Genomic DNA, 15,179 nt, shown 5'->3' on the forward strand with positions numbered 1-15,179 from the left:
ACACATGTCAAACAGAACATCTTGATAACTGCTCAATTAACTGTTCTTAATAGTGTTTAAGAGGAGAAACAGGTCATTCTTTTACTGGTTTTAAAATATACTTTGGTTTCATTTATAAAAAGTGCAAGGAAGGCGGTAAAGTTGCATGCTCTGATTCATAAACAGGAAAGAAAAGGCAGAGCATGCATGCAACAGTTCTGGCAAGAAGAAGCTACTGGACACCATCTCGAATGTCTCTGGGATGCTGGAACAGGTAAATTTTCCCCTTTTTGGCTTACAGAAAATGTTCAATGGGGTGTTTCTAGTATGAAACGGTTAAAAACAAGAACCGCACAACGGACTGTTCAGGTTCTTCATGCAAGATACCTTTCAATGCATTTAGTTATTCAATCCATTGTATTCAGCTATAATTGGAAAAATCTAATACTACATTCAGTTCCCCTGTAATGCTTGGTCAGCAACAAAAAGCACTCATGGTTCTTTTCTGGCTCTGCTGAGCAGTGTTGTGTGCAGACAAAGGAAGTGCTCCCCATGCATTAATACTTTGGCACTCCAGCCCTACAGAAATGAAGTTCCCCATAATTGCTGCTAAATTTTTATGATTTGGGGGGCAGCATTTGAAAGAAAAATAATTCTAAGATACTTATCTTTATTCTGTCTTAAAGACTAAGAAGCGATTCCATGTAATATTTCAAGAACAAAGAGATAAACCAGCAGAACTTCCCCTGTGGTTGGGAAACAGTAAAATAATGGTCCTGGATAGGCAGAGAGTGATCACCCACAAGAGTCCATTAATGGGAAGATGGAAGAGAAGAGACTGCTTTACTACATCTCTGCTTCTGAGAGGGAAGATCACAATCAGATGAAAAACATAACAAAACAGAAGCAGCTGTGTCTTGTCAGTAAAAACAAATGATCAGTAATTTATGCTAACTCCACATCATGGTATTCTGTGATTGGAAAGAACTGATGAGAAAAACAACAGTAAATTTTAAAAATTACATTTTCTCTATTTTACAAAACTACTTTATGCTGCACTCAGATATGCTGTATTTCAGGAATGTTATGACATTTCATGTGGCTAATGAGCTATGTAATTTCTGAAGAAGAAAAGAATAGAGAGAACCTTACTGTTTGTGTCGACTACTGGATTACATTTGAAGGTCCTGAGTACCATTCCTGACTCTGCAGTAGTTCACTAGATGAAGAAAAAGCCTGAAAAATCTCTGGTATAATGGTTTCCCAATAAAAGATCTGTGCCATCTATAATCAAGTCAAGATTGGGTTTGGTGATTTCTCACAGTGAGTCAGAGAAACAGGGGACTGTGCCATTCTTAACACATTACATGACTCATACAAACAGCAAGATTCTGCAACTCAACATTTTAAATCAAACTTAGTATTAGAAGAATTCTTAGGAAGTGAATTTCAAAGCACTTCTATGCACCAAGTAGCACCAGGTGTTGGCAGGAATACTTCTGCTGCTCTATGACATATTTGGTTTGGTTGGCAAAAGTGTGAAGTAATAGCTCTTTTTTTTTTCTTTTTTGGTCCTTTTGAGCACTGAGTTTTCTACTAGGTAGCATTCAATTTAAAGAAAGCTCACAATATTTAAATAATGTCTAACTTTTGCAGCAGTAAGATAAATTAAGTATATATACTGTTTACAATTTAGGGAAAAAGCAAGTTTTTACATGCTGGATGACATCCAGTCATGATTCCACTTGAGACTACTTCCATTACAGTTTTAAAATGTAGCCAAATCACCTCTAGGCTAAACAATCCACAAACATATGTTTAATAAAGAAATGAAAAGAATGCAAACATAGTAGACACATTAATTTCTAACTTCCATACATCAAGTGCCCTAGATGAAGAAAGGCTGGTTCAGCAGAAGGGGTTTAGCTCTGCACAGAATGCCTGAGCCCCAAAAACCACTTCAGGTGAGCTGGTAAGGAAGAGGATGTCGACATATTTCCATGATGTGCATCAGAAACAGCTTTTCTCACCTGAAGTCTGGACCAGACAGATGTGAGCACTGGCAGGACAGGCTGCTGTTCTCCAGACTCTCCAAAGTGGCCACAAGAAGTGGCCATGGTAAGGGGAAAACACTGTCTTCAGCATTTTGCTCAGGACTACAGTGGTAAAGCCTGACCAGGCAGGTGTCCTAGGGCAGGCTGACATGTCACAAGGCTTTTTGGTGGGAAGCCAAGTGATGTATTTTGTTAAAATAAAACTGGACTCTGAAGTCAGTGTACTTTTTAATATTTGGTATGAAAAATTCAATTTTCAATCATCCTGAAAAAATCCATTTTTGACAAAGAAAAGCATCCCTGACTGAGCAGACCTGTGGCTGTGCTAGCAGGTGCAGCAGAACCGGGACCTTTTGGTGAAAGGTTGTGTTTTATCTCTGACATCATCCAGCTGAATACCATGACTAGAGTTCTAAAAAGCCACCTATGCTTCAAAGTTATTATCAAACACAGCTACATGAATAGATTTTCAAAGAATGTATAAATAGCTGTGTCTAAAACTTTACACATCGAACCTGAGACATCTAAGTATTACAAGTTGTTTTTGAACCTCTTAGCCTGTAAAGACACAGTGAAATGCAAGTATCACTTATCAAAGTACTTTAATATTTTAAATAAATTAATATTCATAAGTAAAACCTACTGTCTGCATCAAAAATAAAAACCTGTGTTACTGTTGTGCTATTAAACACCTTGCATACTTAACCAAAGTCCTGAACACTAATGGCTTTATAAAACATTTATAGGAACCAAGACTCCACCATCAGGACAGAAGCAGACTGGGAGTGAGGGAACTCCTGAAATGTATAAACTGCCAAAGGGTAGCTAAAGACAGTGGGCAAGGCACCGGTGTGATCCCTGAATTTTAAAGTTGTATTTTTAGGATTGTATCAGCATGTGATGGGTTACTTTTCATATCAAACGTTTCACAAAGACCGTAAGCCACATAAAACCACTTTTTTAATGTTTGTGAAAACATTTTAAGTCTGAGAGGTAAAATTGCTGTGTTATAGATAATAAAAAGATACTTCAAAAAAATCTATACAAGATAGTGTGTTCTATTTTCTTAATACTGTTTCAACAATTTCTGGCAAATGCTACTAAAGAAAACCTCTGTCAATTAAATCAGCATGAAACCAGAATAACATCAACAAATGCAATAAACTAACAGCCCTCTACAACATGAGAATGAAGCCCTGAGAATGAACAAAAAAATTGATCTTGAAAGCAAAAGGATTTTATCTGTGGGAAGGGTGGGGTGGGTCATGGCTGCAAATGTATTACAGAAGCACAGAAATTATGGAAACAAAGGCCTTCCTGTAAGACTTACTGCAGAACTGCAACCCTGCAGTATCCTTTGATGGCCATCAGTCTGTGCATTTTTAACTCTGGAGATCTCCCTCCCACCATCCTTCCTGAATTTCCTATTTAATTTCCCTGTGGTGACTGCAGTCAGCACCCTCAGAGCAGCCTGGGTGTAGCAGCTCCCTAAGGCTCCCCGAGGCTGAACTGAGCCAAGCTCCCGGTGCTCCCACCTGCTCCACCCCACCCTGGGACAGAGGCATCTCCTCACTGGGTGAGAACAGCTTCCCAGTCATCCGAAATTATTGAAGGCATTTTCCACTGAGGCTTCTCATGGACAGGCAACAGAAAAGCACAGGTTAAAACTTCTAGAAACCAAACTTGTCTCACCAAAAGGAAACTCAATCTAATTTAATTGGATACTACATGTAAGATTCCCTCCATGAAAAAATACCTAAGGAACTCCTTATTTTTAAGTAAATCTACAACTGTAAACCATGTCAGATTTCAAGTAAATTGTGCAATTTCCACTACAGGCTGTAAGTCACTTTTCTGAAATAACAGCCTGGTTTAACAGCATGTTCATTTATCTGCTTAATGGTTTGAAATGGACTAAAATAAGTACGCAAGGTGATCATGGTCTGAATTTGCTGTTTCATTTTGTTTTCAATTATAACACCATCAGGAGATCTGGTGTTTATCTGCTGAAATGTGCCTTTCATCAATAAAACATTCTTCCATCAGTAAGACACCTGTAACAATTTACGTCTCTTCAATATCCTAAATCCTGGTCAGGCCAAATATGTTAAGACACGGTGACATTCCAAGCACAAGCACTGGCACTGAAGTTAGGCACTTTTATTAAAATGACTTGCTGAACTGCAAGGCCAGCAATGAATATCATTTATGATAAATGGAAACAATCTTCTCAAATGCAGTTTGCCCTGTTCTTCCACCAGACCTATTTTGACTAAAGACAAGTGCAGAATTAAAGTAATCTCTCCTTTTCCTCCTCTTTCTGGTTTGAGTTTTGGTTTGGGGCTTTTTTTTTGCCTTATTCTAAGTAGCATAAACTTACTGTAAGTAGCAGCATTGTATGCATGGCTGTACAGAGAGAATCTCACTAAAAAGGTTGTCTCATGGGGGCATTACTCTGAAAGTTCAACTTTTCCAAGTTTATATTAATGAATGCATTCCCTTACCAAGCACTAGAGGCTTTTTATTTCAGTTAAAAGCACAAGGAGCATTTTAGTAATGTTCAGGAGAATAAATTTACAGTGGAAATTGGATAGTACTAGTGGCTATGTCGGCTAACAAGTATAATTAAAATGTACTTTTACATAATTTATACATTATACTGATTTAGGATACCTGTCCACCACTGTGAAATTTTAATGTATATTTATGCTATAAATACACAGCACTGATGCTATTATGTATGTCTAGAGTATGTATGTATCCATTTGGACAGAGCATCATACCACAAATACTATTCACTGGTTTTACTCCTGCCACTTTTTAGTTTCCTATAATTTCCTTCTTTTTTCTTAAAGCAAAGAAAAAAAAACCCAAAAACCAAAAAACAAAACAAAAAAAAAGAAAAGAGAGAGAGAAAAAAAAAAAAAAAAAACCACAAACACAAAACAAAACAAAAACAAAACAAAAAAAAAAAAAAAAAAAAAAAAAAACCACACCACCTTTCTCATATAAACAAGGCCCCTGAACAGCTTGTCCCAGTTGTGCCAGGCCCCTCAGAAAGAGTACAAGGGGTTCTCTGCAGAGCTAATTCAGCACAATGCTGGTGCAGTGATGCTCAGCCGGTTACAAGCTCAGACAGGGCATCAGCCTCACACACAGCCAGGGCACGGTGCCAAACTCCCTGTCACCACAGCTAAATAATGGTCCTTTCACTTGGCTTCTCTGCACCCAAGACATTTGCAGTTCTGCTGGGTCTGTTCTGCTGCCTTGTGCAGACCCCAGCTCTGTACTACTGGCAAGTTTAACAAACAGATAAGAGTACATAAACCCAGCGTTTTGCCTTTCCACAGCACAATATTCTATTGCAGTGTAACACACAGTAGCCAAATGAACACTCTGTGGTTATTACCCACCTAATGCTGTAAAAATATTGCTATGACATTTCGTCTGCTCGACCATTTTAAAGGTTAATTCTGTTTCCTATTTGAGATTTTCCTCTAGGTGTGCCATTCCATGCACTTTCTATTTACTGATTCCAAACAACCCCCAAACTGTTTCATTGCTCACTCTCACTGTTAAGAACATATTGACTGGCTGCCTGCTCTGCTGTTTAATTCATTTATGCAGAGAGTCAGGCATGAAGACAGAATTTTAAATGTGACATTTGCAGGCTGTTGGGTCATTTGAAGCTCTGACAACACCAGGGAGTTCCTGACATACAAACTGGTCCTGATTTCCAATCTTCCATGTTCTGAACACATCAGAAATTCTTCCCGAAGGTGCAGATTTCAGCCAAAAGTTTTAAAATCCCTTGTGTTTACAACTTGCAGGAAAGGCTTGTACACTTTATGGTTTTAAAATAAAGCTTATGTTTCCTTTAAGGTAAAATCAGCACTGCCTGCAGCATGAGACTCAATGCTTTAAAACACTTATTGACAAAGGTATTTGGGAAGATCTACGATAATAATTAATACACATAAAATTGTTTACAAAATTCTATTAAGGGGCTTAGTGGACTTTTATTTGTTCCTGTTGATCTTCAAGTGTTTAAAAACAGCCAAGCCTGAAACCACAGCTTTATCTAACACTGCATATCTGGGTTAGTGCTCCTCTGACCAGCACCAAGTCCCAGCTTTCAGTCTGGAAGTTTTCCTTATCTCAAGGCAGTGAATGGACTGCACCATTCTGTCTCCCCCCATGAACTGTCATTATCTTCCCCAAATTTCAGGTCAATTTTTCAGAACATACTTGATTACCTGAAAGAGTCCATACAGCCAAGATACCATTACAGTGACCTGTTTGGTCTTGACTTAAGAAAACTATAGCTACTTGTCCCTGACTCACATCTACAAAGTTTAACAATTATTTGTTTTATTTTGAGAAAATTCCAAATGACTGCAACAGAATAGGTCATTTTGCGTCCTTTAAGGCATCCCCAGGAAGGAGGATGCTAAGTCTCCCCAGTCATGTTTGACACAAGTTTTATGTATGTTATTTGGCCATAAGCTTTTCCACAGAACAGGCAGAGCCCTCTGTGGCTGACAGCAAAGAATGAGGAGACACCTGAATGCAGACTGGGTACCTGATCTACCAGCAGGATGGATTGAAAACCAGGCCTTGAACTCAGAGAAAAGAGCAAGAAGGGAATATAGAACCTTCTGCACAGAAAAGATCTCTTTCTCCTCCTCACCATGAATTGGGGGAAACATGCTACAATAAAAACTTCAATACCAGCTTGTATGTCCACATCATCCTTCATCTGTTTACTTAAATCAACAGCACAGTATTGCATTTAAATAAAGACAAAGGTAGAAGGCACAATCTAGGAAAATATAAACCTTTTTTTTTTTAAAATTGTGCAAAACAAAAAGCAAACAAAAAAACCCCTGTTCAAAGCAGAAAGTATGATAACACTGCTAGAGTTAGAAATAAAAATGGTGCTAATTCAGGATTGTATTAGGAGGAGAGATTGTTTTCCCTGCTCAACTCATCATGACAATTATTCCACAATAATTACTCCATACATTGGCTGCTTTTGCAGGAAGAGGAATATGATTTAGGTCAAGATGCAAATTTGGGGAAATTAATGGATTTTCTTTCTTTTCTATCAGCAGACACACAACAATTTTAACAAGTAGCTCCGAAGTGTTAACCATGTCATATAGCAAGCATCTTTTCATTGCCATGTTCAGAACGAAACTTTTATAATTTAATAGTTGTCATCTGAACAAGAGTATCTTGTTTATACATACTTCCAGCATGAGGACATTAATTCTGCGTGACCTAGAAAAGCAGTTTAAGTATTACAGATGTTCTTTATTTTCAAAGGAGTTTTTAAAATTGAAAGACTTACCTGGTGTATTATCTGAGCTACAGGAAGTTGTTCAGCATATTTTAGTGGCTCTGTTGCCAACTCCTCCTCTGGAAACCTGGGAAGAAAATAAGTTCACATTTGTCAAAGTTAGTACAATATCTACCAAATTTAATTAATGAAATTAAGTGTTCAGGGATATTGTTTTGCTTAGGTTAAAAAAAAGTGCATTTTATGACAGTAATGGAATATATTTCTTATAAAGTTGAGTGAAAGAACAGATTTAAACAGAAATGTGTGTAACATTGTGGATTTTTCCCCCCGACATAAGGCACAAATTTAGCAGCAGAAACCTTAGAAAACCTTTAAATTTCATTTTAGGTGAACAAGGACTGGTGAAAGCTGGATTGAAATCCCCATGTCAAAAAAGTTTTATGCATTTACAGAGCAGATTCAGCACTGTTAACAATATAAGCTTCTTCACTCAATCTTGCCAACATAATTCAAATATGACCATCTCAAAAGGCAGGAGGGATTATTCACCATTTCCCATTTTTGCTGCAAGTGCACAGCAGTGTTTAGACGTGACAGAAGTTTACCACCACAAATATTCCTGCATTTGCCAGCACAGCAGTGTGTACTGGTTACCAAAAAGCCAAAATCTAGTGTGAAGAAGAAAAGATAAAGAGTGAATACTTCACAAAGAATATACATCATAACCCTTTAAACTTTGAATAAACTGTGGTTGCAGCTGAAAAATCAGAATCCATAAGCAGTCTCTTAAAAGAATATTTAAATGATAGTAAATTAATATGAAAGCATGGTTTAAACCCTTCAACCATGCTGCTTTCATCTACTGGAACTGCACAGCATGTGCTGCATTTTCAAAGTATCACTCAAGTTTTTTATCAGCCATTCCTCTTTTTTTTCTGAAGACTTCTGAATATAAGAATTTGAGCACTATGACAAGAAATGAAGGAAAAAAAAAAAAACCTGACAAAAACAAGGCCCTTCTCTAAAGCTGATGCAGAATTATTTTCAGACAAAAACTGTGGCTAAAACATTATTTTTCAGGCTCAAACCTTACACCTATTCTAGTCAGAAAGGATCCACACCCACTGGGCTAATTGACCTGTAGACCAGCTGCCAGGTAAGAGTCACAAACTACAGGCCTAGTGTCTGCACTGGGAGTCAACAGGCTGTGCAAAAAGAGAGGACAAAGTAAGTGCACATCTCTTCCCTTTTCCCCTTCTGAATTTCTGCTGTGGTTTGAAAGGCTTTAAGCTCAAATGAGAGTCTGAATATCCAGAAATTTGTAATGAACAGAGTATGAAAGTATGACAGCCTTACTGTATAAGAAATTTAAAAGCAGAGAACAAAAGAAACACAGCAATATTTCAAAGATCATGGTGACAGCCTGCCTAGAACCGTTTAATGTGCTTAAGAAAAATTAAATAAGCAGGCTCTGAAATACTGAAGCTGGTCTACAGATAGAGCTCATTTACTGATATGGTTTTTAGAATTTTTGGATTATTATGACAATGATGAATTCATACTTTTAACATGAAATACACTGCTGTTGTAGTCCAGCACAACCACCAGAGCTGAGAGGGGCTAAGTGACTCTACCACAGTGTGCAGAAGGAATCTTTTCAGTCAATTCCTCCCTACGTTCCATCACTGATCCTGACTGGCAAACACACCACAGTCAGTGGGAATTGGAGATTACTTCTGTTCTGCTGGGAGCCTGTTAGCTGACACAACACCTTGATTTATGGATACCAGCTACATAAATCCATTTTTTAGCCATGGTTCTAGATATGAAAGAACTGTACACACAACACAATATTCATCAATATCTTGAATGCTTATCTCTCAGTTTTTACAGGCACACTGCAAATCTGGGGGAATAAAAAAAAAAGAGTATCTCAAGTCCCAAAATTAAACACTTGAAGCTGAAATTAACAGCTAAAATTACTATAAACTGAATATTAGCAGAAATGAAAAAAAAAAAAAAAACAACCACTTGTCTGTCTGTTCTGTCAAGGACCTTTTACATTCGGCAATTTTTCTGTCTAGACAGAATCAGCATTCCCTTGCATTGTCAAACATACTCCTTGTCAACTGCAGGAAAAAAATACCTCTCTTCAAATGACAAAGGATTAAAAAAAGATAAAGAAAAATTACCAAGATAATTTTAAGCCTTAGGATGCTTAGCTATAGAAAAGGGGGAGAGTAGTGTAAACATGCATTTTAAATTAATTACATTTAAATCGAAATTACACTGATAGGAGCCTTTCAACATCAAGAAAGACATTTTATTTTTTTCTAATTTACTTTCTGAAAAAAAAATCAAGTCACTTGAACTACACTACATTTTACACAGAAATAAATTATAAGATTATGGATTAGGTAAGTGGACATTCTAATGTATTTAAATAAACATCTACATTAATACACCCACACTATAAATTGTTTTCACACACACACACAGGTATTTTGGAAGAGAAGTTCAGACCTGTTTTCTCAAAATCTTTTTGTATATATATCTAGTGAACTTTTTGTATATATATTTAGTGATGTACTAACTGTCAAATCTACAAAAGAGTTTTGATTCCTCTCTCCTGCAGATAAGCCTAAAATCCCTTGCAAGTGGGCACACAGGATGTATCTTAACCATTCACTAATGTAAGAACAGAGACAGCTCATGGCCAGTAAGATCAAACCCCATGTTACAGCTCACAAATGGCTGAATTCTCTCCCCCAAAGCAGGGGCTGCATCCCAACCTGGCTGCTCCAGGCAGGTGTTAAGCCTTGAACCACTCACAGACATTCTCCAGCTGGGAGAGGCCACACTGACAATGACACACGATGTGACTGCAGGACAGGACATCAGCCTGACTCACAAGCACAGCTGCAGCCTCATCCTGTCTTTGAGGAAGTTTTCTTGGTTACCTTGGTCAGTTTGCCAGGGATCAAAGAAACCCCACCAGGACAGTTTGTACCCAGGAAAAGAAATCTGCTGCAAAACTGCTCCTTCAGTTTAGCCCTAGGAACAAGAGCCCACCAGCATTCCTAGACTGGCAGAATGACCTGTAAAAGGCAGCCCTCTTCAAAAAAGCATAAGGGATAGAAAGGCCTAGGGAGAAGAAACAGGTCAACACACAAGAGAATGTTCTACCTCTTCCTCCTTTGCAGGGTGGAGGAAGAGAACATGTCAGAATAAAGATCATCTCCAATACAATTCTTCTGACCTTGTCTCTCCCTGTCACAGAGGGGCACAAGCAAATTGGTTACTCCTTCCAGAGATAATTTCCAGATGCCTGGGGAGGCATTCTCTTTTGCTCAAAACTAGTTATGTCAGGAAAAAAATCCAAATACAAAAACCAGCTGATGGAATTTGTGCTCAAATCACATATGGTAATTTGAGGCTGTAATTTCACTAAATTAGTTGGCCTCACTGTGTTCAGTTCATGCATATTTGACACTTAAACCTTTATAAAAGTAAAGGCCAATTTGTTGTAATACAGTTTTCTTTGTATGTTTAATTTCTTTCAAAACAATTCTATTACAGAAACAAAGGTAATTTTTCATTAATTAATTTTCCAGTAAGAAACAGTCCTTTCTGTCTCAATTGAGCATGACAGCAGAGTGCTGCCAACAGTGGCAAAGCAAGCTAACACAGTGGCATATCAGCATATACGGCACCATGCCTGACAGCTGGTAATGCAAAGCATAAGGAGATCTTGATTTTCAGGGAGAAGACTAAAAAGAAATGTAAAATCAGAAGAGAAGTGGGAAGCAGTAAGAGATAGCAGAAGAGGAGGATCTCAAAAAATTCAATTTAAAAGTTATTTTTATGCTGCCACTGCGACTGCTCTTAGATGAAGGAAAGTGAGCATGAAACAGAAACTGTGGAAAGGGAATCTAAATCCAGTAAAACGTGTCAAGATATTTGGTGAAATATCTTATTTGTTATTTATACTTGCATGCTCACTCTTAAGAGAGAAAGTCAACGTGTGCTAAAGAAAAATAAATTCCGAGCATGAGGAGGTGGCACATTCTCCCACAAGTGCTAACCCAGCCCATGATCCTCTACACAGAATAACAGCAGTGGCTTTAGGGCAGAAATGTATTTTATCTCGTGCAAGTATTACAAAAATACAGGGGGGAAAAATGTACAACTTGTGATCACAAACTGGTTTGCTCATGGCAGAAATGGTTGTTAAGACATTTAAGAGACAGAAAAGTCTGGGTAACATAAAACCTGCCTCTCTGGGTTAATATGAACACTCACTAATTATAACAGGAAGTAGGACTATGGCCAGTATTCCTTCTTCTATGTTCTCTAGACTTGATGGCTCAGATAGGTCGCAGAAACTCACACCTATGACTCACGTACAGGTAATATTCCATCTCTTTTGAAACTCTTGTTCCTTGATGGTAAGTCCTAATAAGGAATCAACTCACTTGGAAGCTACACAAACTGGAAGCCAGAGTATGAACAGGGTACAAAAGGCTATCTGAGACAAAAATGCATGAGAAGAAGGGAGTTTGGCATCACCATCTTTCTTTTCTGCAGACACAAACAATTTGTACTGCTCAAGTGTTGCTCGGCTTGTTTGAGACATGACTTCTGAACAGTGTGAATGAAAATGGTGGAATGGGCTGACCCACTTGCAGAAGTGGCTCTGAGAGGAACAGTCAGCACGAGCCCAAAGGATGCAAACAACACAGCAATGCCTAAACCTGATACCCAAGACTGAAAGGCTGAAAATATTAATCTAAACCTGTGTATAACACTGATAGCTTTATTGACTGCAAATACATGAACGCACTTGCATCTTGCAATAAAAAGAAAACAAAATACCAGAGCTTTATGCACCACATCAGAAAAAGTTATTAGCTTTCCTATTAAAGAGAGGCTGAAATGGGCTATGTCGGGTTTGAGTGAATAGTTTTTAAAATTGGCCATTGAGAAATTTATCTACCATATCCATAGTACAGAAGATTAAGAATTAGACCTTGGATTGATGCCAGGTACTTGATCTATCTGTTAAATCCTAACTTCATACATATTTAAGCATTGGGTATGTTTAAACAACAGAAGCACTAAGGTACATGGAAAACACCAGTGCTTGAAAAGGTAAGATCATGCTTAACTTTGCTTTTCTCTCAAAAGTGTGCTCATCCATGCTTTTCTCATCTTTATAAGAGAATGCCAGATTTGTCTACGATGAATGTTTACCACATGCAGAGTCAGAAAGAAGAGAAGCAAATACTTGAGAGCATCATTTTTCCCTACCCTAGTCCTGGGCTTTGGTATGCTGGGCAGCAAGGGGCTGACCTTGCAGGACCTCACTGGGCTGTCTCACATCACTCACACTCCTCTTTGCCCTTCATTGCTTTGCAGCCTGAATGCCTTTGGATGGGAAAACCAACAGTGCACATCCAAAGATGAGAAGAGGAGGCAGCTGTGGTGGAAATGTACAGGCATTTCACAGGTACAGCCAAGATTCTCATCCACAAATGCTGTGACTTCCACACAATAATGCTTGCAGCACCTACTGCAGCAGGTGGCAGACTATCAAAGACAGCTTCAAAGGAAGATTACATAAAAATGAACAATAGAATATGGAGATAAAGGAAAAAAATAAATTGACAGCAAAAATATCTTTGATGTGATGAAAAACTAAATCACTGTTAGACACAATCAGTTCTATAATTTTTTGAAGAAGGAAGCTACTGACTTGCATTGAGAAGAAAAATTAACTACTTCAGTGTGCTGGCCTTTACAAAGAGATATTCCTGTGGAATAAAGCAGCAAAACATCTCAGAGTTCAGAAACATAAAATACTTTCTGTAATCTGCTCATTTCTTTTCAAATAAATGTGAAAGATTTTGACCTAAACTAGTCACACAGACTTATTCCTGGAGTTTAAAAAATACCTGAAGTCTGTGAATGCACAGCACTTTCTCTTGGACCTGATCACAAAAAGGTCTGCTGGTGTTCCCAGAGCCTGCCAGACACATTGAGTTCATTAACTGGATAAAAATTGACTGAAACAAATGTTTCCTCTGTCTTTCTGTGATCCACACAATTTCTTATGTGAAGATTTTCAGCTGATTAACCTTTGTCAAGCCACATATTCTTAGCCATCCTAAGATCCTAAAAAGAGGTAACAGAAATCTATAGTGTGTTTTAACACAGGTTGACCAGTATTGTCTCTCTCCTCTTTTCTAGCCAATGACTTTTGTCAAAAAATGTTGCTAAAGGGATTCTCTGTTCTGCCTGCTCCTATTTTTATTCTGAGGCAAGACACAGGGAAGGAATTAAAAAGAATATTAGCTTAAGTAAGCAGAACTGACTTTCCTGCTGCTGGAAACCACATGACCTATAGGGCTTCATTTTGTTATCTCAACTATTCCACATTTTAGGTAAATTAGAAAATCTCTTTTGAATTAATTTAAAACTTCCACATGATGATGCTGCTGAAGCACAAAATGCTAATCAAAAGTTAGAGATAAAAAGACCCACTAAGTCTCTCCTCTATCATTGAAAATCACCATTTGAGTCCACAGCTAACAGTGGGTGCTCATTGTTTAATGCTAATTCATTTTTAGAACAGGCAGGTTTTGTGGGGGGGAAAAGAGTACAAGTGACAAATTTCCCAGACTTGGGGCATGTTTATAAAGACAAGTCCAGCAATATCAGAGGAGCTTCTACTGATGCTTCAAACCAGACAAAAGAGAACACTGCCCAATGCCCACCTCAAGTTTACCCACAAACTGACATTTGATCCAGTGTGAAGTGCATATGTGTTGTCCTTAAGAACCAAGGCTGCAAATTTGCCACTGGAATCCATTCCCTCCTAATTGCATGGGAAATGTTTCCCAGAGTGGTTCCAGTGTGTCTGGAAACCCATGACTAAATTTCACAGGGATCTCAAAGAAGAAACACCAAATCATCCCATGCCACCACATCACACATGCAGTTTAAATACTGTTACCAGTACATGCTGGAATTATACTTTCAGCTGGGTAAAGCACATTTGTTCATTTTTCACAACTGAAAGTTTATCCACAGTGCCTGATCTTTATGTAGACCAATTCAACACCACCTGCCAGTGCACTGCAAGTCAGGAAAATCAGTAGGAAGATGTTTTTAAATCAAAGAATTAACCTGGGAGTGTGCCAGGACAGCAGTTCCATTATTTAGTGGCCACAATTAGTTCTTTATAGCAAAGTCCATTTTGTGTTTCATACTACTGTTCCCTCCTGCACATATTCAAACTAAACAATATATCTATACTGCTTTGCATTGTTACACTTCAACAAGCACCTTCTAAAAACCCCATAATACACATATTTAAAGTCCCAGTATTTCTACACCTACAGTATATATTTCTATTTTTTCAGTTCATGAGTCACGTAATGTACTATCCAGCTACAATTTCTCGTGGGATTGCTTAGTTCAGTACATGAATCTGTCAAAGTTGCAGTGTTCTCTGCCTGTTTCTGCCCAAAACCATCCTCAGACCTTTTTCCTTACCCCCTTCTTTTCAAGCTTCCTATTTTGCTTTTTTGACCCTTTACTCCAGTCCATCAAGGGAGGTAACCACACAGAATTACAGAAATCTTGTTTCTAATGTACTTTCAGAGACCATCCGGTTCAGCCTCTCAACACAAGGTCAGGTCAGCCACAGCTTTGCCCAGCTGAACCTTCACAACCTCTCTGTGCTCAAACTCACTCTTCTTTGCAAACATTTCTCCTCATGCAAAGCCTGAACCTCCCAAGCCACAACCTACAGCCAATGCCTCTTGCTACTACAAGAA

At 38.2% G+C, this 15,179-nt stretch overlaps 1 protein-coding gene across 1 annotated transcript in view; it reads right to left on the reverse strand.

Annotated features, from left to right (window-relative positions):
* PIGK (phosphatidylinositol glycan anchor biosynthesis class K) overlaps positions 1-15,179 on the reverse strand; it is a 64,363-nt gene that overhangs the window by 15,157 nt on the left and 34,027 nt on the right. Inside the window, exon 10 of the mRNA XM_083867167.1 lies at positions 7,387-7,462. Within this exon, the coding sequence (XP_083723293.1) occupies positions 7,387-7,462 (76 nt within the window). The remainder of the gene's footprint in view (positions 1-7,386; positions 7,463-15,179) is intronic.

Source organism: Zosterops lateralis (assembly GCF_965231275.1).
Source record: "Zosterops lateralis genome assembly, chromosome: 9".
NCBI lineage: Eukaryota > Metazoa > Chordata > Aves > Passeriformes > Zosteropidae > Zosterops > Zosterops lateralis.